At 59.4% G+C, this 23,030-nt stretch overlaps 1 protein-coding gene across 1 annotated transcript; it reads right to left on the bottom strand.

Annotated features, from left to right (window-relative positions):
- Window positions 1–101: 101 nt before the first annotated feature.
- Window positions 102–18,076, bottom strand: LOC104558360 (26S proteasome non-ATPase regulatory subunit 11). Its single transcript, XM_062016647.1, has 14 exons — window positions 17,949–18,076; window positions 14,986–15,087; window positions 10,976–11,100; window positions 8,537–8,608; window positions 8,171–8,228; window positions 6,003–6,197; window positions 5,759–5,903; window positions 5,453–5,513; window positions 3,914–3,976; window positions 3,202–3,327; window positions 2,678–2,713; window positions 2,228–2,279; window positions 1,637–1,779; window positions 102–1,552 (listed from the first exon to the last, which is right to left on the bottom strand). Exons 1-13 carry the CDS (start codon window positions 18,037–18,039, stop codon window positions 1,637–1,639), a joined length of 1,269 nt encoding a protein of 422 aa, XP_061872631.1. The 5' UTR covers window positions 18,040–18,076; the 3' UTR covers window positions 102–1,552.
- Between the last annotated feature and the right edge of the window lie 4,954 nt (window positions 18,077–23,030).

Genomic DNA, 23,030 nt, shown 5'->3' with positions numbered 1-23,030 from the left:
AGCCCCTGGGCCTGGGCCCTTCAGCTCCCCAGCCCTGTGCTGAGCCAGGAGCTGCAGCCCCTGGGCCCTTCTGGGGCTGCTGAGCACAAAGAGACAAGAGGTTTGAAAAAAAACTTCTTTTATTGGAACTCATCTGAACATCAGATATACTGGTGTTGGTCAGCAAGAACCGTTTGTACATTTGATATTGATGGTGCCAAAGAACCCAAAGAGCGAGCGACGGGGTGAGATGGGAACTGTCAACTGAAAGCGAAACGGCAGCGAGGTGACAACGGCAACAGAGCAGAAAGGGCAGCCAGGCTGAGCCCGGGCTGCAGGCAGAACAGAAGGCTTCCTGACAAACAGAACCCTTGTACAAAATAGACATCTTGTAACAAAGAAAAGGTGGCGAGGGAAGGAGAGACAGGAGGGAAAGGGGAAGGAAGGACTGGCAGGAGAGGGGGGCAGGAGCTTACACTGCCCACACGGCATCACAACCTCGGCGGTGCCACGGCTGGGATGGGCACCAGCCCCCAGCCAGGGCTGCGTGGGGTGGCTCCAGTGGGGCTGAGCTGGCTCCAGAGGGGCTGAGCTGGCTCCAGTGGGGCTGAGCTGGCTCCTGAGGGGCTGAGCTGGCTCCAGAGGGGCTGAGCTGGCTCCAGTGGGGCTGAGCTGGCTCCAGTGGGGCTGAGCTGGCTCCAGAGGGGCTGAGCTGGCTCCAGTGGGGCTGAGCTGGCTCCAGAGGGGCTGAGCTGGCTCCAGTGGGGCTGAGCTGGCTCCCAGCGATGGAGGGTAAAGAAAAAGCAGCAGCAGTGATGCAGCAGAGGGCAAGAGTGACAGTCTGACAGGCAGCCGGGGCAGGGTGGGCTCAGGGCTGGGCTGCCCGCTTGCCTGCTCTTCCTACTAATGCAGGTGGTGGGGAGGGACAAAAAACATCTCCAATCTAGTCTAGTTTTGGAAAGAAGAGCATGCACTGCAGCCCCCCCGAGAGCTGCACCGTCCCCTCGGCCCAGCGGCTGCGGGAGGCACAGGCACCGCTGCAGCACGCGGCTGCTCCTGGGGAGCCCGGGCCTGGGGGCTGGAAAACAAAGCAGGGCTCTGTGCATTTGGGGGGAGGGTTGTGGGTCAGTACAAATGGAATCAACTTGGCTGCTGAGACATCGTTAAGTCTCGGGTTCCAGAGCAGAGGGAGAAACAGGCCTGGTTTTGAGCACCTACTGGTAACAAAACCATCCCTGCTGAAGTCTCTGCCGTCCCTCAGGAAGTGGAAAGCACATGGTTAGGTAGTGTGAGCCTTTTTCCTTTTATTTAGAATACCCTCTTTGTTTAAACAACATCCCCCCCACCCCCCACCCCGCTCCCTGGGTACAAAGTTGGGCCAGTGGAGGTTGCAGGGCCTGGAACACGCAGCGATGGAGACAGGATGCGGTTAAAAACTTTCCGAGCGAAAAGTAGAACAAAGAGAAGGGGGAAAAATAAAAGAGAGGGGGAAAAAAAAGTCTCCTAACAATTTCCCAAAGGTTTCACTCTCCTGTCACACACACTCTCCAAATGACAGCTAGCAAATTCACCTCTGCAAAGAGAAAACAGAGGCACGTCAGCACGGGGCACAGCAGAGCGGGGGGCATGGCGTGGGCTGGCAGCAGCCCCCACTCACCTATGTCAACTTCTTGGCTTTGTTGTAGAGAGAATCCACTACTTTGCTCATGTTCTGGATGGTCTCGAGGGCGGCTTCGTAGGTTTTGTCTACGGGGGGCTCGTCGAAGATGATGAGGACGCCCTCGCCCTGGTCGAGGATTCCTGCGGGCACAGCGCGGCCGTCACGGGGCTGCCCCCGGCCCCGCTGGCCTGGCGAGGGGCTCCTGCCTGGGACTGGGCTGCCTGCTTCTGTTGGCTCTGTGGGAGCAGTGGCTTACCCAGAAAAACAGGCCCTGTCCTGGGGAGGGGCCCGAGGAGCCCCCCTGGCGATGCTCATCCTGCCGCGTGGGCAGCACGGCGCTGCAGGGAGGTCAAAACCAGGCCAGCTGACAATTCAGGTCTTCCCAGGTGCCTGAGGGGCAGCACAGCTGGGCTCTGTCCTTCTGCAGCTACTGTCTAACCAACAAGCTGCTGTGAGCCATCGCTTTGCTCAGCTAGAGCAGGGGGGCTTTGTAAAGGATGGCTCCAGGGAGCCTCTCCCCAGGGTCCTCAGACAGCCCAGCCCCAGGGGTGACGCAGCCTGGGACGAAGGACAGACACAGACACTCACCGTGGAACTTCTTGTCCAAGATCATCTGGGACAGTTTTCTTTCTACCTCAGCCTGGAAGTGAAGCAGAAAAACTCAGTCTCCCTGAACCCCACAGAGCTGTGAATGGCCCCACTCAGGCCTGGTGGGACGTAAGCAGTGCTTAGCAGCAGCTGGGTTGTCCCGGGACAGATCTCTCCTCACACACTGCCTGAGCTGACACGGGAAATTAAGGCAGAGCTTTAATGCCAGGAGCACCAGGCCTCACCCTCTCCCTCCCCAGAGGACAGGGGACCTGCCACTTCCCACAGACGTGCCCTAGTGTAAAGGGAGCCAGTCCATGCCTCCTGGGAGCCCAAGTGAAGCTCCCAAGGTGGGATGTGCCCACAGATCTCACAGCCTGCAGCTACAGCTGCTTGACCTCAACCCCTTCCCCTGTAACACACCCCACTGATTCCTGGGGATGCTCTTACCTTTGAGAGCTTGATGAGGCTGGATATGTGTTCGATCTACAAGAGAGAGGAAGGAGCTCAGCCCAGCTTCAGCTGCACTGCTGACACACAAGGCAGAGGCTGGGGCTCTGCCACCCAACAGCTCAAGGGCCTAAAACCCTCCATGGGCTTTGTCACTTTGCAGCTTCAGATTTCACACCCAACTCTACCAGAGATGGACTAGACACCCAAAGCTATTACACTCTGAACATGACATCTCTCTCCTCTGAGATCACTGCAGCTGTACCCTCCCCTGGCAGAGCCCCAAAGCCAGGGGCTGTGCCTTCAGCACACCCGACCTGCCGCTGTGCAGGGCAACGGGTGGGCAGGGCAACGAGTCTGGAACAGGGGGTTCCAAAGCCCCCCTCAGCCTCCTCCTCATGTGTCAGCTGAACATGATGAGCCTGAGCTCTGGAAGTGCTGAGTTAAGGAGGATTCTGTGTGGGAACACGTCTCTCCTCTCCAGCAGCAGGGCCCAGCAGGGTCAGCTCGCTGGCAGCACTCACCTGTACTCTGGAGAAGGGCTCGATGACTCTGATCAGGTTCTGTTCCAATAAGTTATCATAGAGCTTCGCCAAGTGAGTGTTTATGATGGGGTCGTCCCTGAGCTCCACCTTATAGTCTGTCAGAGCCTGCAGATGACAGAAGGGGAACAAAGAATTTGGGTAGCAACAGACCTCCTGTCCTCAAAGGCCCCTGAGGATGAACGAACCTTCCCTCCCTGCCCAAAGCACTGGGGGCTAATCCAACCCCATCCCTCAGCTAAAGGCCAGGTCAGGGAGCCCTGCAGCCCGGGCAGCAACATCTTCCACCTCACACTGCTGGGGCTCTGCAAGACACAGCCTTGAGGCTCATACTCAGGAGACAGCAGGGCAGGATTGGTGCCTGACATGGGAATGCTCTCTGCTTCCTCTGTTCTTGCTGAAGCCAGGAAAAACATTTAGGAAGCCAGATGTGCCACTGAACAGCACCAAGAGCACAGAGAACTGCTCTGGAGCTCCCTCTCAAAAACCCACAACGAGGGGACAAAACTAAGCTTCAAGCCAGCCAGTGCGCCCCAGGCTGGTTGCTGAGGGCTGTTTGCTCAGTGCACTGCTGCTTTAGATGGATTTCTGTGTTTCTTTAATGGATTGCTGCTGGGGGCTGCAGCAGCTCCTACCAGCTTCCCAAGCACAGCACTTTGTGCAGCCAGGCCCTGGGATCCATCCCCTGACTCACCTTCTCAAAATCAGCCAGCGACCGGTTCTTGCTGGCCTGTGCCACACACTTCAGGGCTTCTGTCTGCAGGGGAAGCAAAGGAGAGGCAGTTACTCTCCTGGATTCTGCCTTGGTTGCTGTTATGCCAGCTGTGGGTACAGCAAAACGTGCTTCAGCAGCAGAGCAGGAATGTTGCTCCTGCCACAAAGCCGCGCCAGTGCTGCTCTGTGCCCGCAGCTGCCCGCGGGGAGAAGCTGCACGACAGCTGCAGCACACAGGAGGAAACCAGCTTCATGGAAACAAGGCCCACGAGAGTGCCAGCTGCAGCTCCTCTCAGGTTGCAGGCTGGGAGCAAGCTGGACACAATCTGAAGGGAAGGGCAGGTTTGGCAGCCCCTGGAGCTGGGTGTTACCCCTTTGGCACGGCACGTTGCCTCTGCTCAGCAGCAGGGCAGTGCTACGAGTATCCTGCCACAGCAGCAAATGTTCCCCGTCTACCCCACAGCTGTCAAAACAAAGCAGAAGACCCAGACACAACAAAACCTCTGTATTTATATTCAATAGGGCAGTAACTCTGAAGAAACACTTAGAAGTTTCCAAGTGGCAGGAGGCACAAGTGCCGCAGAGCAGCAGCTCAGTAGCTACGGTGCACAGGGCCCTGGCTTCCACCCCTCCCCCCAGCTGGCCCCGAGGCTGCCTGCTCTCCCCCTGCTCCCAGCTGCAGCAGGCGCCACAATCTCCCCTGTCCCAGGGGACAGGGAGCAGCTGAGAGTCCCTCCAGGTTCTGAAGAGGAGCCTCTGACCCAGCTGCCCCTCGGGGGAAGGGGATGAAGCAGGACCAGGGCTGCCAGGGATAATAAGGGGACATCCCCACTTCAGGCTGTCTCCTACACACCTCCTCGACTACATCTCTCCCCCAAGTCCTCTGTGAGGTGAGGGAGCATTAGCTCCTGACTCAAAGCAAAGAGCTGGCTGCCCAGAGCCAGAAGGCTTTGGTGTGGAAGCCCAGCTCAGACCCTGCACATTTGGCTTTTGGTCCTGTACTTCACATAAGCATCCCTGGATTTCATCTGGGGGTGGCACTGGCAGACTGGCAACTGAACAAGGTAGAAGAAACAGTTGATTTAACAACTCCCCAGCTGCTTGGCTTCCACCTTACGGGCATCTAGGTCTCAAGCTGCTCAGTGACTCTGCTGTGAAGGGATTCTCAAGACTTGCTACAACAGGAGTGAAAACAAGAACTTGGATTGAAAGGCACCAGCTCCACGGCTGCAGAGCAGTTGGGGCTGAGACACAAGCACCTGGTGGCATTCAGGAGTTCAGGGAGAAAGCAGAGAGGACAGACACAGCGACAAGGAAGCCGGATTCTCAGGCTGGGAGAAGGACTTTGTGCTCCCTTTGAAGGCAACTGACTTATAGCAATTGGATCAGCTCTGGGTGTCCTTCAGGACACTCAGAGGTGAAGGGTATTTTGGTATGGAAAGACCAAAGTACCTGACCAAAAGAACACCACAACACTCTGAGAGAGAAGAGGAAGGTGGAAGGGATGAAGCTCCTGTACCTGTCTTCCCGCGTACCGCAGAGCGAGCTTCCCACTCACTAATGCCTGCACGTCTTCTGGGCTAGAGAGGGGACAGAAGAGAGCATTGATTCAACACCAGGGTCAGCTGCAACCTCAGCACGCCCCAAAAAGCCCCAAGTGACAGCAAGTCCCTGCAATTGCCAGAGCATGGGACCGGCAGCACTGACCAGGTCACACACACACACGCAGCAAGCTTGGCTGCTTCACTCCATTCACACTCACGAAGGAAAAGCCTTTCCCAGCTCAGAGTGGGAAGCCTCCCTTGCAGGACCACCTGCCACGTACATGTTGAGCATGATCTTGCAGAGCAGCATGTATTTGAGTGCAGTGATGGCTTTGGGGTTGTCAATCGAGTCGTAGCCCTCAAACGCCTCGTAAAAGTACGAGTAGGCTGTTTTCCAGTCCTTCTCCTCTGCTGCGTGGATGATACCTGGGGAGGGGAACAGGCAGGCATCAGAGCTCCTCCTGCCTGCCACAGCAAGGGGACAGAACTAGTCTGCTGCACAGTGGGCTCCCTGCAGGGCTTTACCTGACTGCATGTCCAGCGCTGCCTGCAGCTTCGGGGGGCAGTAGATGGCGTTGGCCGTGGTCCGTGCAGAGGTTAAGGCTGCTCTTGCTTTTGGCAGGTTGCTCAGGGCATGGTAAGTTTTACTCTCTAAGAGCTGCACCTCCACCAGCAGTGCCTTGTCATCCATCTTTTTCAATTCCCTCAGGAGCTGGGAGCCTGGGCAGTGGGGAAGGAGAAGAACCTTTGCAACAGCCACACAAACTAACTCCTTCCACACAGCGCCCTGCTCCCCCCACAGCAGCACTGGCTTTGAGGGAGGGGGGCTGGCTCCACACAACTGTTACTTCCAGGAAGAAACAAAGGAGAGGAAACAATAGTGGGTCAGTGTCAGTCCACAGCTGGAGAGGAATGAGCTAGTTTTGTGTTTGAGGGGGAAGAGGGCAGTGAGGACACTTGGGTGCGTGGGCACCGTGTCTCTGCCACCTCCTCCCGGGCAGCAGATGCTCAGCAGGTCAGGGATGGGCTGTGCAGGTCATTTGGGGCCCCTTCCCCAGATGACAGCATCACCTAGCACCCACACTCACAGCTCTGAGCTGAACACTGCCCATTCCTGCACCATTCCCCTACAGTGAGACGTGAGGATTTGCAGGCAATCCCTAAGGATACGGCGTGGGGAAGGAGTGTTTGAAGCACAAGAGATCAAATTTAGGAGGTAAGAATGGACAGCCTGGATAAACCATCACATTAAACCTGGGGAGGACACAAAGAGCCAGCCTCAGACCAAGCTCTTCCCCTTCTTTCCCCCCAGTACCAACTGAAGAGCGAACTTGGGGACGCAGATCCTCATCCTCCTCTGCTGGGAACCACAGCTCAAACTGCACAAAGAGGTGGAAGAGAATGGACTCTCCCCAGAGGCTCTGCCTGCACCTACTCCTCATGGCCACAGCCAAAACCATGGCCTGGCCAGCAACAGAAACACCACTGCACACCACTGCCATCTCCACAGAGCGGTCAGAGGCTGACCTACGTGTAGAGGCTTCCTCAGCTCCCTGAGCTGTTCCACCAGCATTAATTCCCTTCATTAAGCACAGCTTGGAGTGTGCACCCCGACTGGTTTGAACCTGAGTTCATTACAGATCCATGTGCAAACTCATTCTCACTTGACACTGAATCCCATGTATCACAGCACTTCACCTCCTGCTCTGCTCACACATTCTGCTCAGGTCCAAATCACCCAGGTGACTCTGGATGTGACACACGCTCCTGCCACCACACTGGAGGAGAAGTGCCAGCCCCTGGTGAGGCCCCAAGGAGCTGGCAGAGAGGTCTGCTCAAACCCCCTGCAGGCAGCTGAAACCTCTTACAGGACCACAGTCATTTGCAAAATGAGCTTGGGGAAGGCACCAAAGGGAGCTGGGCCGTGTAAGATGACCTGCTTTAGTGCCTGCTTTGCAGCAGAGCTCCCACAGTTAATTACCACCTCTCAGGTGCTGCACAGCAAATTCTTCAGGCCTTTATGCTACTTCACAAGAGGTTTTCTAATTACATGAGGGGAGACATGAACACACTCCCTGGCAGGAGGCTGCAGGGAGCTGGGGGTCAGGCTCTGCTCCCAAGTGACAGGACAAGAGGAAACAGCCTCAGGCTGCCCCAGGGGAGGTTGAGATTGGAGCTGAGGCAGAACTGTTTCCCTGAGAGGGGTGTCAGCCCTGTGCCAGGCTGCCCAGGGAGCTGGGGGAGTGCCCAGCCCTGGAGGGATCCCAGAGCCACAGAGCTGAGGTGCTGAGGGCTGTGGGTCAGTGCTGGGCTGGGACTGCAGCAGCTTCAAGGGCTTTTCCACCCAAAAACCATTCCATGACCCTCACAGGTTTGCTGTTGGCTGCCACTGCTACTGCTTTTCATGAAGCCATAGCTGAGCACACTGCAGGGAGCTGCTTCTCCTTTCAGCCTCTCTGACCACTGCAGCAGCAGCCAAACCTCACAGCCCTCAGCTGGCTCCAGCTCCTGTTTGCTCCCCAGATCATTTGCCATAAGCAGTGAGCACAAAGATCTCGAAAAGCTTTTCCCACGAAGCAAAGGACGGCAGAACTGGTGCAGCCCCGACAGAGGAACGCCCGAGCCCCACAGCAGCAGGGCTCACACGCGTTTCGCAGCAAAGAACCGCCAGCCCCACCTAGCGGGAGCCTTACCCAGCTGCAGCGCCTCCTGGTACCTCTTGGTATCAAAGTACAGGGAGACCAGCCTCGCCTGGAGAACACAAAAGGAACTGCTGTGAGGAAAGCCAGAGAAAGACAGGACGAGTTTCTTTCTGTAAAACGAAGCTTTACATCCTTCTCTGTACACGATTCACGACGTTCGCTCTTACTAATGGCACCTTATGGCCCAGTTCTGCAAGACCTGGTGCTGGGAGAGCTGCCCAGTCTAAGGACAGCAGGTAAAACCCTGCCTGTTCAAGAAGTCACAGGCTCCAGTGTCATCACAAAGATGTGGAGAGCACAGGTCCTGCTTGCCCAGGAGCTCCCCCCGCGTCGCATGGGCTCCGCAGCGTAACGTACCTCCAGAGCCTGGCGTAGGAAAGTCCTCTTCTCTGATTTGGCCCATTCAATACACTCTAAACACAGGCCAACCTTAAAGGGAGCAGAAAGAAAGGTGTAAAGCCTTCTGCTGCCCCTCTTTCAAACAGCAGCATGGTTCAACCGCTCCCCACGGCGCCAACACACGCACCACAGCCTGAGGGTCCGCCAGGGGACCGGTCGCTCCAGGCAAAGGCAGCACTGCTGCACGAGGGGTGTGCCTGCAGGAGAGCCTTCAGCACTGGTGCCTGCCCCAGCTGCCCCTGAAGGACATCTCTGACATCACCAGGGCGAAGCACAGCTCAGCAGCACCGGCTGCAGCTCTCGTGCAAGGCTCAGTGACTTCAACAAGGACCCTGCTAAGTACACAGGATCCTGTCCAGCCTCAGGCTGCACCGTGCCCACACCAAACTCAGGAGACACAACAGCCCAGTGGTGTCTCTTCAGCTCAGATCCCATTGGCTAGATCAACCTCCTGCACTTTGTAATGACATTCCTGGTGTTGCAGTAAGTCCAGAAGGCAAACTAAGGTTTAGTTTGAGCTTTAGCTGACACAAGACAACCTTCCTCGGCTCCTCTGGCTCCCTCTGTGCTCTGACCACTGGGGATAAAGCTCCCCAGTGCAATGTGAAAATGAAGACTGGGCTTCCAGAGTTTCACCAGTCAAACCTAAGTGCTGAGACCCTAAAGGCATCTCCTAAGCAGGTGAGCTTTTGTTTGAACTGGAAACACCTGGGTACACCAGACCTTGAGGCAAGAGACAGCCTAAAGACTTTGTGAGGTCCCTTCCAGAGTGTTTTGCCCCATTTCATTCAGCAGACAGAGCAGTGTATTTTTCAATTGCTCTAGAGAGAGAGGAAAACAAAGTGCACATGGTTTAGGGTCTAAGATGTCAGACCACAGTGTCCCTTGGCAGCATAAAGCAACAGAGGTGTTGGGCTCCACGGCTTCCAGCCCAGCCAGGGGCCAGGAGCTGCTCGGTGTGTGTCACCCCGTGTCTCACCAATTGCCTCACAGCAGAGGGAAGGAAGCCAGTGGCTTCTCATGTATTTCAGGTGCTGAGACTCCCCTGATGAACAGAGCAGTTGTGTTCCACTCCAGCCTGAAGGGTGTCGATGCCAGCGACACACGGGAAGTCAGGGTGAGGAGCAAGGCTGGGCAATGCCTGTTCCCAGCTCTTTCTGGAGCAGCTCTGTACCTGCACAGAGGGCTCAGAGCTCCCCAGCACCACTTATTAAACAGGGACATTTGATGAAAAGCTGTTATGCAGTTGCAGTGATAGCTGGAGCACTGGGAGCTGGAGAAGTGTCTCGTTGCTTTCCTGGAGCCCTGGGAGTCTGCTTAAGATACGTTACAGGCAGGAAGGAAACCTCCCTCTGAGCATCCCAGAGGCTGGCAGTGCTCAGGATGACTGCATCAGCAGCCTCACAGCTGAGGCCTCCCAGGTCTTCAAGGCTTTGGCTTCTGAATACACTTCCAAGTGACCATTTGGGCTCGCTGGGCCACGGTTCCATCACTGTAACTCCAAGCTCTTCCCCTGCCATGAGATGCCACCTTTTGGGGCTGCACCCAAAGAGCAGCATTTACATCAAGTTACCTTCAGAAAAGGTCTGAAGCTGCTCATTTTCTGCAGGTGCTTTTTAGGGTTCCCTCCTCACCTGCACATCCCACCCCACCGTTAAAGCCCCAGTCCCCAGTTCCAGTGACATCCCAGCCACGGCAACTGAGAAGCAAACGAACAACCTTCCTTGGTTTGCTGAAGTGAGGGCTGCTGCTCTGTGCTCATGTGGCTGAGGAGAATGCCATCAGCCTCTCACACTGCAGAACCTCTCCTCAACTGTCATTTTGGTGCTGTGTGTAGTGTCATGTGGGCTTTGGCCTCGACCTGTTGCTCAAGCCCTTCTCTGCCTCCCTCCCCTCCCCATCCAACTGCTGTGCTGTGCCAGTCCAACCTGCAGTACTGCAGCTCAGAGCTGCCTGCCAGGGGCTCCTCAGCATGTCCCTCCTGTCCTTCTCCCAGTTCCTCCCTCAGAAGCCCTTTCTGGAATAAGACACTCCCCATGTGATGCACCTTCATGTCTCCAGGTGAAAGCTGCTGAGGAGCACTCACAACCTAACTGCAGCTCACTCCTCCAGATCCCCTGCCCTCACCTTCCCCTGCAACTGGCCTGGCACCCCTCCTCCCTGCCACCCCACAGCCTGCTGCTAATGCTGTGTGTCTGACACCACCAGCCAGGCAGGGAGCTGCTCCTGCCCTGCAGCAGCACAGGGCTCGCAGAGAGATCCCATCAGATCGTGTCTTGTTCAGAGAGCGGATCCAAACGCATCGAATGAACATCTCCTGACACGAGGAACTCTTCAGTGTGAGAGGTCAGGTAATGGGTTTGGAGGGCCAGACCACTGCTGAAATGTCAAGCTCACCTCCTGTCCTGTTGCTGCCTCCATGTCGAGGAAGAGGTCGAGCAGGAAGCGAACCAGGCGGGCGGCCTTGGCTTTGCTGATGGAGTTCAGGAAGGGACGGATGTACTTCAGGAGCCCTCCCAGCTCTGCAGGCACAGAAGAACCCTCCAGATCATGAAATCCAACCACACAAGCAAGAGTCAGAGCCCAACACAGCAGTATTTATTGCACCAAGCATTTTATAAGCAGTCTCTCGGTGTCTGCAGCCTCAGCCCCTCGCTCCCTGCTCCTCCCATTATAACCCCATCGGCACCAACGCTTGCCTCAGGCACATCAGCATCTGCTAAATGCTTGGAGATTGGCACTGGGGTTCATGGTTTAAATGTTTTTATTAACTCACAGTTTGATGTTTGAATCTGCCATCCCTAGACAGAGTCAGATCCAGCCCCTGCTGCACTTGACACTTAACTACCCTCGCTCCCTAATCAGATCTCACCTTACTTAACTGCACTTCTGCCTCAGGTTAGAAATCATGTGGCAAGCAGGGTGCTGGGGAGGGGCTGAGGGAATGGGGGTGTTGAGCCTGGAGGAGGCTGAGGGCAGGCAGGAGCACTCTCTGACACTCCCTGACAGGAGGCTGCAGGGAGCTGGGGGTCAGGCTCTGCTCCCCAGTCATGAAGAACAAGAGGAAACAGCCTCAAGTTGCCCCAGGGGAGGTTGAGGTTGGAGCTGAGGCAGTGCCCAGCCCTGGAGGGATCCCAGAGCCGTGGGGCTGAGGTGCTGAGGGCTGTGGGTCAGTGCTGGGCTGGGCAGGGTGAGGGCAGGGCTGGGACTTGCTCTTAAAGGTCTTTTCCAACCAGAATGGTTCTCTGATTCTACTCATCCACTGACTGGTTTACAGGCTCAAGTTCACAAAGGAAAAGCCTTCCTACATGAAGCAGCAGACCAAGGGTGTCAGTCCTGCAGAGCAAAGGAAGCAGCAGCCAGCATCACGGCACTGGCAGGACTCAGCAGGGGCAGGAGTGGATGAGGGTGGAACCACACAGCACAAGCTGCAGCCTTCTGTGAGCAGCCTGGCAGGACAGGCTGCAGCCACATCTGACAGGCAGGGAACATGCCCCTTCCAGCAGAGCAGCACTGTGCCAGGACAGGCTTCAGCACCAGCTCCTGACTGACACCACAGCTCATTTGCCCCAGGATTTGCAGCCTCAGCCAAACAGCAGCTGCATCTCCCACTGCCATCTTTCCAAGGTCTGGCAGCTACAGGAAACCAAACCAAACCCTGCAATGAGCATTCTGGAACACTCTGCACTCAAATGGTATCAGGATCAAAACTAAACTAAGAGACTCCCCTAACTGAACTTCAGAGGAGCAGCAGAGCTGCAGCTTGGGAGGACTCCAAGAAACAAGAGCTGAAAACAGAGTTTCTCCCAGACTTCCTGTAGCAGCAATGCAAAGGAGTTGTTGCAAGAACATCGGAATGACACCTGCACTTTATTCCTTGTCTTTGCCACTTTTTCCACCTCTCTGTTTCCCAAGTTTGCCAGCACAGCTCCTTCCTCACACTGCTGAGGAGCAGATCCCTGTAGGTTTAGTCCAATTGCTCAGGGCACGTGCTGACATCTTCTGCATCAGGAGGTTTAGAACAAACTAAACTTCTCTCAAGCATACCTTGGATGCTTAGAGGAGCCTCATTTTCCAAACAGCAGGGCAACAAATGGTGCCTCTTCCTACACTGAGTCCCTCAGACTTTGTCCAGGGAACGAAGCCAGATGCCACAGCTGCCAAGGCCAAGGTCCCATAACAGTTCTACCTTTTCCCTGAGAATAGATAGGCAGGGCCTTCCAGAATGGAGCTCTGTTAACATCCAAGATCAAGCCCTGCTGACTGACAGCTTCAACCCTCCACAAGGAGCTGCTGCCCCATGGCAGAGGCCAACCTCACTGTCAGTCAGGGGTTCTGAGCCCCTCGAGTTGCAGCACTGCTCAGGGTCACCAATCCCAATCCTTTCAGTCAAACACTTTGGCTTTGCCTGCAGGCCACAAACTACAGCAACAGCAGCAGAAAGCTGCTTCCAGCACACCACTCCTGTGCAGGGCTCCTCTGGAGCAGCCCTCTGCTGTGAGCTGAGCAAGTTGGGCTCCACATCACCTCCCTGTGCTCACAAGACTGAAGCTGGAGGGGGCCAGAAGCTGGTTCCCTGCTGCAGCCAACGTGAGCTCTTCAGAACACTGCACTGAGGGTGGGGAACAAGCCTGCACCTCATGAGGTCACAGCTCTGTGTCCTTAGCTCTGAAACTAAGAATTTCTCAGCCTTCCAGGCTGTTTCATCAAGCAGAAGGACTCTGAGATCCACCAACCCTCAACTCCCACACGGCACCGCTCTGCCCACTGCACAGGGCTTCGTCCCCCCCCACCCTGGAAAGGAACTCCAGGATCAAAACAAGGCAATAAAACCACATGGAATACAGCTGCAGCACTTCTCTTGCCACTGACTTGCTCAACAGCTGCCTGGATTCAGATCCCAAGCCAGCAGCTAGCACGGATCACAGCCCTTTGCCAGCTGCACCTTCAGCCAGGCGAGCTCCAAGCTCCTGCCCAAACTTCTCTCTCCTACCAATGGCACTGTCAACTATTCTTAGGACTTTTACTTGGTTTTGAGGTACCTGGTACAGGGGTGTGACTGACAGCTCTGGGAAAGTGCTGAGTAGCTGCTCTGGAGAATGAATCTGCAGCTCATGCTCAGAGCCAGAGCTTCCACGAGCAGTGTGCCCTGCACCTGAACTGCTGCTGCTCCCAGCCTGGGGGTGCAGCCTGAGACACCACAGTGTCCTAAAAGCACATCACCTACCTCTACAGTCCTTCACCTCCAGCAGGCAGATCAGGAGGGACATTTGTGTTGTTGGTATTGTTTTAAACAGAGGTTTGGCCTCTAAACCCACAGGGGCTGTTTTACCCCCTCAGCTGGTGGTTGTAACTTTCAAGTCCCACCAAAACACAGTTGAGTTTCCCCCTCCCAGCTCACAAACCCTTTGATCTGCAGGAACTTATCACTCTCAAGTAGCCTCAGAGACAGCACAACACCTTGAAGCTGATACTGAAAGGTGTGGGGCAAAAGCTCCAGTGAGATCCACACAGTGACAGGCCAGAAACCAGCCAGGCCCAGCAATCAGCTCCTTTGGTTGAGCAGCACCAGGCTGCCTCCCCTTGGCTAGAAGGGCTGTGCCTGTCTGTGCTAGCACCCTTGGGGGTGGCTGTGCCTGGGGAGGTGCTGCTGCCCCTGATGCTGTCACTCCTGCTCATCTCCTTCATCCCTGAAAGCCAGGAGGGAAGGCAGCAGCGTCCTCCCCACAGACCCAGCACAGCCCTGGGCTGTGGGACCCCCATCCTCATCCCTCAGCCTCAGCACACCCCTCCAGAAAGCCCAGCCTGCTGCTCTCACTCCCATCTACACACACACAGCTGCCTTCTTAACACTGCCAGGCTCCTTCCACCCAGAGTACAGCTGCTCTGTGGCTTGGTGTCCCCCTTTGCACACTGCAAATACACTTCACATTTGCTCCTTCCTAAACCTGGTCAGGATGTGTTGGTGCTGCCAGCTGCAGGCACTCAGCCTGCCCCTTAAAACCTGCTACAGCCAGCCACTCTCTGACCATGCACTGAAGCTCTTTGCACAGACACTTGTGGTTCATTGACCTGAGGTCCTTTAACATTCAGTTAGAGAAGCAGCCTTCATCATCCTGCTCTCAACTCTCCCTGCAGGAAGGGATGGAAGGGCTTCTTTCTCCCCACTGCCTATAAAAGCAGCTGCTTTTACAGGGAACAAATTCTGCCTTGTGTTGCTTGGGAACCTCTTCTGTTCCAGCTTGTACCCGCTGCCCCTTGTCCACCTGGCTCCTTCCTTTCTGCCCTGCCTCTGGGAGGATGTTTCCTGCCCACATCTGCTTTCCCACCCACTCCACAATGAGGGAGCTGGAGTCAGTGCAGGAGCAGCCCTTACCCAACAGCTCAGTTACTTGTCCCAGGCTCACCTTCTGCCTGGCCAGTCTTGGCCAGGAGCAGCCCCAGCTCCAGGATGCTCTGCTCTTTGACCTGCACAGCTTCTTCATCATTCTCCTGCACATCACGTTTCACTGCAAAAGAGAGAGCAAGTTCCCCTGAGTGTCACTGCAGGGAGGGAGGGTCAGCAGCAGGCAGCCCCTGGGAAGGCACCAACAGGCAGGAGTGAACTCAGCCTGGCCTGAGAGATCTGCAAAGCACAAGGTGTGGAAAGTTGCAATGTGGAGCTTGGTGAGTGTTTCAGCTCCACTTCCCAAAGGTCTGAGCCCAGCTGGCAAACACCACTGTGCTCCAGTCCCAAGGTCTGAAGCACTCACATCACCCAGCTGCCTGAGCTCCACTTCCAAACCACCACGTCACAACAGACCCTCAGAACCAAAATGGGTTTGGGTGTTGAGCCTGGAGGAGGCTGAGGGCAGACAGCAGCACTCTCTGACACTTCCTGACAGCAGGCTGCAGTGAGGGTCAGTCTCTTCTCTCAAGTAACAAGAGGAAATGGACTCAAGTTGCCCCAGGGGAAGGTGAGATTGGAGCTGAGGCAGAACTGTTTCCTTGAGAGGGGTGTCAGCCCCTGTGCCAGGCTGCCCAGGGAGCTGGGGCAGTGCCCAGCCCTGGAGGGACCCCAAAGCCGTGGAGCTGAGGTGCTGGGGGCTGTGGGTCAGTGCTGGGCTGGGACTGCAGCAGCTTCAAGGGCTTTGCCAACCACAATGATTCTGTGATTCAGTGTGGGGGCTTCTGGTGCTGCTTTGTGCATCAAGGTGTGATCCCACGGCCAAAAGGCAGCATAGGGACAGTGTCAGCTCCATCAGGCACATCCCTCAGAGCCCCTCAGCTGTGTGGCCACTGCCCCTTCCCACACCCAGCTCTGACAGTCTCCTCAGCACTAGGTGCCAGCCTGAGGAGCTGCCACCCACAGAAGGGCCAAATGACACCCAGCAGCACCAAACCCACATTTACACAGCAGCAGTGGCACAGAAATCAGCACCAAGCAATGCACTTCCCTGCCACCGAGGAAACATCCACCCAGGAGCACGTGTGCTGGGCAGTTCATGCAGCTCCCACACCAACAGAGCCAAAACACTGCCCAGCTGCACAGAGAGACCCCACACACTGCCCATGAGCACACACAGTCCCACAGTGCTGGGGGCTGACAGGGCCCTGGAGAGCTGCTCCAGCCCCTGCTACAGCAGCTTCCCCTGGCTCAGGGGGCACAGGAACGTGTCCAGGTGGGGTTGGGAACCTCCTGAGGAGCCTCCACACCCTCCCTGGGCAGCCTGGGTCAGGGCTCCCTCACCTCAGCACCAAAGGAGCTTCTCCTCCTGAGCCAGGGGCACTGCCTGTGTGCCTGTGTTCATCACCCTTTGTCCTGGCACTGGCCACCACACACCAAACACTGGTCTTGTCACTCCACACCCGCCCTTCAGGGACTGATCAGCATCAATGAGCTCCCTCCTCAGCCTCCTCTTCTCCAGACTGACCAGCCCCAGGGCCCACAGCCTTTCCTCAGCAGGAACATGCTCCAGTGCCCTGAGCATCTTGCTGGCCGTGTGCTGGCCTCTCTGCAGCACTTCCCTGTCCCTCTGCAGCTGGGGAGCCCACAACTGGCCCCAGGACTCCAGATGAGGCCTCAGCACATGTGGCAGAGCAGAGCAAAGGGGAGCAGAAGCTCCCTGGCCCTGCTGCTGGATCCACACTCAGCTGGATGCCCCCAGGCTGCCCCTGGCTTTGCCCAGGAGGGCAGGGTGCTGCCCATGGTTATCTGGTGCCCAGCAGCACTGCCAGCTCTCTCTGCACAGATCACACACATCACACCTGTTGTGGCCAAAGCAAAGCCATTTGGTTCTCAAGCAGAGACACAGTGCCCACAGGCTCCAGCCACTGGCCCCACAGCCCTGAGGACCCCAGTGCTCAGCAGGCACAAACACTGAGCAGCACCAGCAGCTCTCAGAGGCCCTGGAGCCTCCAAGCAAAGTGTAACACAGGCAGCAGGACACAGCCCCTGTGGCTGGCTCAGCGGGCTGACAGCAGAGCCCTGCAGCTCACCACACACCACACGAGCCACTCTTTCCAACAGCCCTTCTGCAGCCTGGCCCCGACACAGGGCTGTGCCTGTCCCAGCCCCCGGGCAGCTGCACACCCAGCACAGCCCGGCGCGGGGCCGCTGCACACCAGCGGCGTCTGGCTCGGCACAAACGGCGGCGGAACCGCGGGCCCGAGGCACGGCACAGCTCCCGCCAATGCCCGTGCGGCGCTGCGCGGGGGATTCAAACCGCGGCCCGGCCCGGTGTGTGCGGCCCGCCGAGCCCCGCCGCTGCCCGGCCCCGCAGCCCCGGCGGAACAGAGCTGCTGCCGGCACCTCGTCCCGTCCCGCCGCGGCCCCACAGCCCGGCCCCGCAACACAGAGCTGCTGCTGGCGGCGCCGTCCCGTCCCCGCGGCCCCGGCGGCACAGCCCCGCTCCCGGCAGCTCCGTCCGGTCCCCACGGCCCCGCTACCGGCAGCCCCGTCCCGTCCCCGCAGCCCCGCTACCGGCAGCCTCGTCCCGTCCCCGCAGCCCCGCTACCGGCAGCCCCGTCCCGTCCCCACAGCCCCGGTACCGGCAGCTCCGTCCCGTCCCGCTGCCACTCCCACAGCCGGCCCAACAGCACAGCCCCGGTACCGGCAGCCCCGTCCCGTCCCCACAGCCCCGGCGGCACAGAGCCAGCACCGGCAGCTCGCCCCGTCCCGCCGCAGCCCCGCGCTCCGCCGCCGCCCGTGCCCGCGCGTGTGGAGGCAGCCGCAGGCTCGGGGGTCCCCGCGGGGCAGCGCGGCGGCGCGGGGCCGGGGCCGCGGGCACAGGCCGCGCGGTGAGTCAGCAGCCGGCGGCGGGCGGCGGGGCGCGGCGGCGGCGGCGGGGCGCGGCGCCGGGCGGGCGGCGCGGCGGGCGCGGGGCCTCACCGATGGAGTGCAGGATGCCGATGGAGGCCTCGCGGTCGGTGGAGAGCAAGGACTGCGCGCGCTGGAACTCCAGCACCGCCGCCGCCGCCATCTTGCCGCTGCCTCGCTCCCTCCCCGGCGCCACACCGGAAGCGGCGGGCGCGCGGACGCGCCTCTTCCTGCCGCGGGGCATGACGGGAGTCGCAGTCCCGGCGGGAGGCGGAGCCGCGCTGGGGGCGTGGTCTGGCGAGGGGGCGTGCCCTGAGGCGGGGCGTGCCCTGGTGGGGGCGTGGCCTGTGGCGCGGCAGCCTGTGGCGGGAGCGGGGCGCGCGCGGCGGGGGGCAGCGGCCCCGGGGACCCCCTGCGGGACCCTCAGTACCCCGGGCCCGCCCGGGACGCCCCCACGCCGGAGCACACGCACGGCATCGCTCACGTTCTGTGTGCTCAGCCTCCCCCCCACGGCCCTGGGGTCTCCCCTGCCCCTCACAGCCGTTTGTACAGCCGCTCACAAGCACGTGCCCACGGTATGTGTACCCCCCTTGCACACGGGTGCACACGCTGCACTGCCCTTACTGCAGACACTCCCCCGCACCTACACCCCGTGCACGGCCTCTCCTTGCACAGCCGCTCTGCTGCACGCTCACACGCGCTCCCTTGTGCACACACACGTGCACTGGCGTGTTCTCCTTTCACACTCACTTGCTCACCATTGCACGACTGCACACCCCCCCCATAGACACGTGGTCCTCCTTGCACACACGCTGCCCTCACACTCCTCTTCGCACACAGACTGTCCTCCCTCGAGCACAACCCCTTGCAGACCCCCTTTATGCACCCACACACCTCCTTTGCACACATGGCCCTTCCACAAGCCCCTCACGCCTCCTTGCACGCCCGTTCCTCCCTTGCACACCCCTTGTGCACACACACACTCCCCCTGCAACGCCCCCATTCCTCACACCCCTTCACACGCCCCCCTCTCCCCTTTCCACGCTTCCTGCGCTCCCCCTCCCCCTTCCTCGCCCCCCTCCCGCACAGCCCCTGCACACCCCGGGGCCGGGCAGACCCGCCCGCCCCTAATCGCCTCCAGCTGCAATAACATTCCCGGCGCTCGCAGGCGCCGCCGCCCCCGGAGCCGCCCCCGGCCCCGACCCCTCCCCCGGGCCCCCCGGGCCCCCCCTCCCCCGGGCCGGGCCAGCTGCGTGGCCGTGGGGCAGCCCCACGGCGGGGCCCCCGGGGGGGTGGGGCGGGGAGGGGGGTGTCCGTGGGTTGGGGGGGGTCAGGGACCGCAGCGAACGGATTGGGATGGGATCCCATTCCCAGCCCGAGTTCTCCAGGAGGGGTTTTGGGGTGGGGATGGAGTACCATGTCCATCAGCCCACCCTCATCCATGCCCCCTCCTCCAGGAGCGATGCCGGGCTGGAGATGAGCTACCACATCTGTGTGTGCCATGTTTGCAGGGGCAAATGCTGGGGATGACACAGCCCATCACATCTCATCCTGAGGCCTCCAGGAGGAGGCTGGATGGAGAGGCAGCCCCACGCTCCTCTCCCTCACCCTTTGGCAGAGGGAAGGGTCCCACATGGCTCAGAACAGGGCGGTGGGATGGAGATGGGATCCTCCGTGTGCCTTGGCAATCCCAGCTCTCGTTAGGGCCATCCCTAACTGCTAGGAGGGGGCACATCCTACTCTCTGGCCCTTCCGTGGCTCCTTTAAGAGCTGCAGGCAGGAACTGAGTTTAGCCGGCGGCGGCCTGTCCCCCTGGCACCCGGCCACAGCTCTGGCCCCCACATCCCCCCGGCTCCCGCGCCTGGGGGGCAACGGGGCTGGGGGGGCACCGGGGGAGCCCGGGTCCCCTTTGGCCTTGTCCCCGTGGTTAAGGCGCTGTGGACCCGCAGTTGATGTCCCCAGCGAGGGCCTGGGATCTGTCACGCTGCTAAGGGCTAAGAAATGATCGGTGGGGACACGTGACATGTCACCATGAGCTGTCCCTCGTCATGTCCCTGCTGCCAGCCACTGCTGGGGACACAGGACGAGGGGGAACGGGGACAGGGGGGGTGGGTCCCACTGCCTCGAGGGAATTGTTCACCCGGGACTGAGCTGCTGGGACAGGCCCCACGGGCAAAGGGGGCTGAGGGACAGGGGATGGGGCAGCCCAGGGGACACAGAAGCCTGAGGGCCGTGGGGACAGCCCTGCCATGGGCCAGGGTCTCATCCTGGAGCCAGGAGAATGCAGAGCCTGAGGTCCAGGGGACAGGAGTGACCACAGCCTGGGACACAAGAGCACTGGGACATCCCGGGACCTGTCCTTTCCCCAGTGAGACCAGTTCCTTTCACCAGCAGCCCCTTCCCTGCCCTGGTTTTGCCCCCAGGGTGTCTCCTTGCCCAAACAGAGCCCAGGGCCATCACCCCACGCTGCCCCAAGTGTGGCCACTCCTCTTGGGACCCCCCTGTGCCAGCCTCCCTGGGCACTGCTGTGAGCCTGTGGGTGCCGCAGGCCTGGGCCAGGAGGGGCTGAGCCACACTCTAATTGACTTCTGCCGCCTCAGGCAGCTGGCAAAACAGAGCAGAGCTCATTAGGGGACATCAAAGGACCCCCAGCATGGCCCGGGGGGGGGGGGACGGGACACAGCGGGACTCACCACCGGCGTTTGCTCCCTCTGCTTGCCTTAAAAGAGGAAGAGGAGGATGGGAGTCAGCAGCCTGGGCGGGCTGGGGCTGAGCCACCCGCTGCCAGGAGGTCCCTGTCCAGGGGCTTGGCTGGACCTGAGTACCCCACACTCAGGGTGATCTGTCCCCCATTCCTGGGGTGCCCTATCCCAAAGGTGACCTGGACCTGTCCCCAAGGTTAGCTGGATCTGGGGTGACTCCCCTAACCCAAGAGGCTCATCCTTGGGGTGCCCTGTCCCCAGGCGACAGAGCAGGGGACAGAGGGGACACACATTGCCATTGCTTGCAGATACCTTCTGTCTCCTTTCCCCTCAGGCTGCAAACAGCCTGGAGAGCCAAAAACCTCCCAAAACCCCTCACTCCCCAAAAAAAGAGCTCAGGCAGGCTGTGGGCTGAGCCACGCGGGGCTGGACCCATCCCAACTCCGCCGATCCCAGCCCCAAAGCTCTCCCTCCACCTCAGGAGCCGCGGGGTGGGGGCCGCGGCCAGAGCCCCCCCGCAGCAGCCGGGGGCTGGGCGCAGCGACCCCAGGGCCGGGACACGGCAGATGAGCCACTGAGCGAAGGCAGCAGCGTCTGTGTGCCGGCTCCCGCATTCCTGCGTGGAGACTTCACACCCCCCCCCCCGCGCCGCCGCCGCCGAACAAAGCGGCCTTGGGTGGGATCTGCCGCTCGGGGAGCACCCCCCGGGCCAAAGCGCCCAGCACCAGGGCTGCATCCAGCCCCCCTCGGTCCCTAGGGCGGGGGTGACCCCTCCTCTGCGCCGGCACCTTTGGGTGCAGGGGAGGCGCGGGGGGGTCCCTTTGGCCTAGTCTCCATCTGCCAATGTCCCGTCCCGTCCCCCCCCCACCTCGGGGAGGGACATGAAATCGTCAGCTCAACCTCATTTTAATTCCATTTTGGGAGACAGCGGAGCCAAGGGGTGCCAGGGGGTGGGTGCCAGGGGGTGGGTGCCAGGGGGGGTCCCAGACAGCACAGTCTGTCCCACAATCTGGTTCTTCAAATCATGAAAAGGAGGGGGAGAAATAACCCCAACCCACCCAAGGCTGGATAAGTTTCCCTCCCTCTTCTCTCCCCCCTTCCAAGTCATCGCTGGAAAATTAAACCGGATCCAAAGAGTTTTTCCTTTCCAAAATGTGCTGGCGAGGCGCTGCCTTAACCCCTTCACTCCCGCTGCGCCCTGACACACGGATCTGGCGTTTTGAAGGGGCTTTGGGGATGGTCCCGGGGCTCTGCTGGGCAAAGGAGAACGGTCCAAGCCGGCTACAAACCCTCCCAGTGCCCGGAGGAGCCCCACAGCCCCCCCAGCCGACGGAGAGGAGACGCCTCGGGGCTCCCCGGGGCGGGTTTTGGGGCGCCCGCGGGTCAGCGCGTCCCTGCCCACATCTCCCGCTCCATTTCGGGAAGCAGATTAGTACCATTTCTCTAAATGTCAACGAAATGCAGCTGATTAAATTCCTCCTTGCCCTCCCCTCCCCTCTGCGGCAGCCCCCCTCCAGCCGGGACAGCCCCACCACCCCAGCCAGGACCCGCTTCCCTCCGCAGACTCGGGGTGAGGGGCCCACCGACAGCCCCAACCCCACATCCCATAGGCGACGGGAGGCAGTTCCTCGGGGGGGGGCACGGGAGAGACACCCCACCCCCCGACGAAAAAATCCCAATTTGGGAGTGAAACGGATCTTTCTCTTCCCCTGCCAAGCGCTTTGTTCCAGCCAGGGGGATGCCGGCTCATGCCCGCGGGGGATGGAAGGGGAGGGCCCGGCAGCACCCGCGGGGACCCCCCCCCCCCCATTTACTCCTGGATGTGGGGGCAGCTCAGGAATCCACTCAGCGGGGGCCTGTCCCACTCGGTCCGATTCGCAAAGGAGTGTTTCTAAAGTTATTTGGGACGAAAAGTCCGGGGGGGACACACCTCGGGGGGAGCCTCAACCCGCTTTGGGGAGTGGGAAAAAGAGGAGGGGGGAAAAATCAACTTTCTTGGGGAGTTTGCAAAAAGAGAGGGAGGAAAAGGGTGTTTTTATTGGCTTTTCCCCCCTTTCCACAGCGCCCGGAGCCGCCGCGGCCCCTCGGGCCCCGTCACCAGCCGCGGCGGCCCCGCGGGGGGAACTGCAGCGGGGAGGGGGCGCGGGGGGGCCGGGAGCCCCCACACAGGCTCGGCACGGGACTTTTCCCCCTTTTTCTTCTTTCTTCCCTCTTCTTTCCCCGTTTTACCTCCCCGCCTTTTCCTCCTCTTTTTTCTCCCCTTCTTTTTTTTCCTCCTTCCAACCCTCTCCTTCGCTTCCCTCCCTTTTCTTTTTTCTCTCCCTTTTTGCCTTTTTCCTCTCTCCCCCTTTTCTCCTTTTTCCCCTTTTCCTCTCTCTTTCTGCCCTTTCTTTCTCTCCCCTTTTCTCCCCCTCTCCCCTCTCCACATCTCACATACAAATATATAATTCCT

This window comes from Colius striatus, chromosome W (assembly GCF_028858725.1).
Source record: "Colius striatus isolate bColStr4 chromosome W, bColStr4.1.hap1, whole genome shotgun sequence".
Lineage (NCBI taxonomy): Eukaryota > Metazoa > Chordata > Aves > Coliiformes > Coliidae > Colius > Colius striatus.
Note: the sequence above shows the minus strand (reverse complement) of the source record. Positions and strands in the feature narration are given on the sequence as shown.

Bases quoted from the DNA above. Each gene is read 5' to 3' on its own strand.
- LOC104558360 (XM_062016647.1), bottom strand. From the start codon at position 18,039: ATGGCGGCGGCGGCGGTGCTGGAGTTCCAGCGCGCGCAGTCCTTGCTC. The intron at 5,904-6,002 runs GTAAAGCCCTGC...TCCCCTCCCCAG, and splicing joins AGCGCTGGACATGCAGTCAG to GTATCATCCACGCAGCAGAG. The intron at 3,328-3,913 runs GTGAGTCAGGGG...TGTCATCTGCAG, and splicing joins CGCTGGCTGATTTTGAGAAG to GCTCTGACAGACTATAAGGT.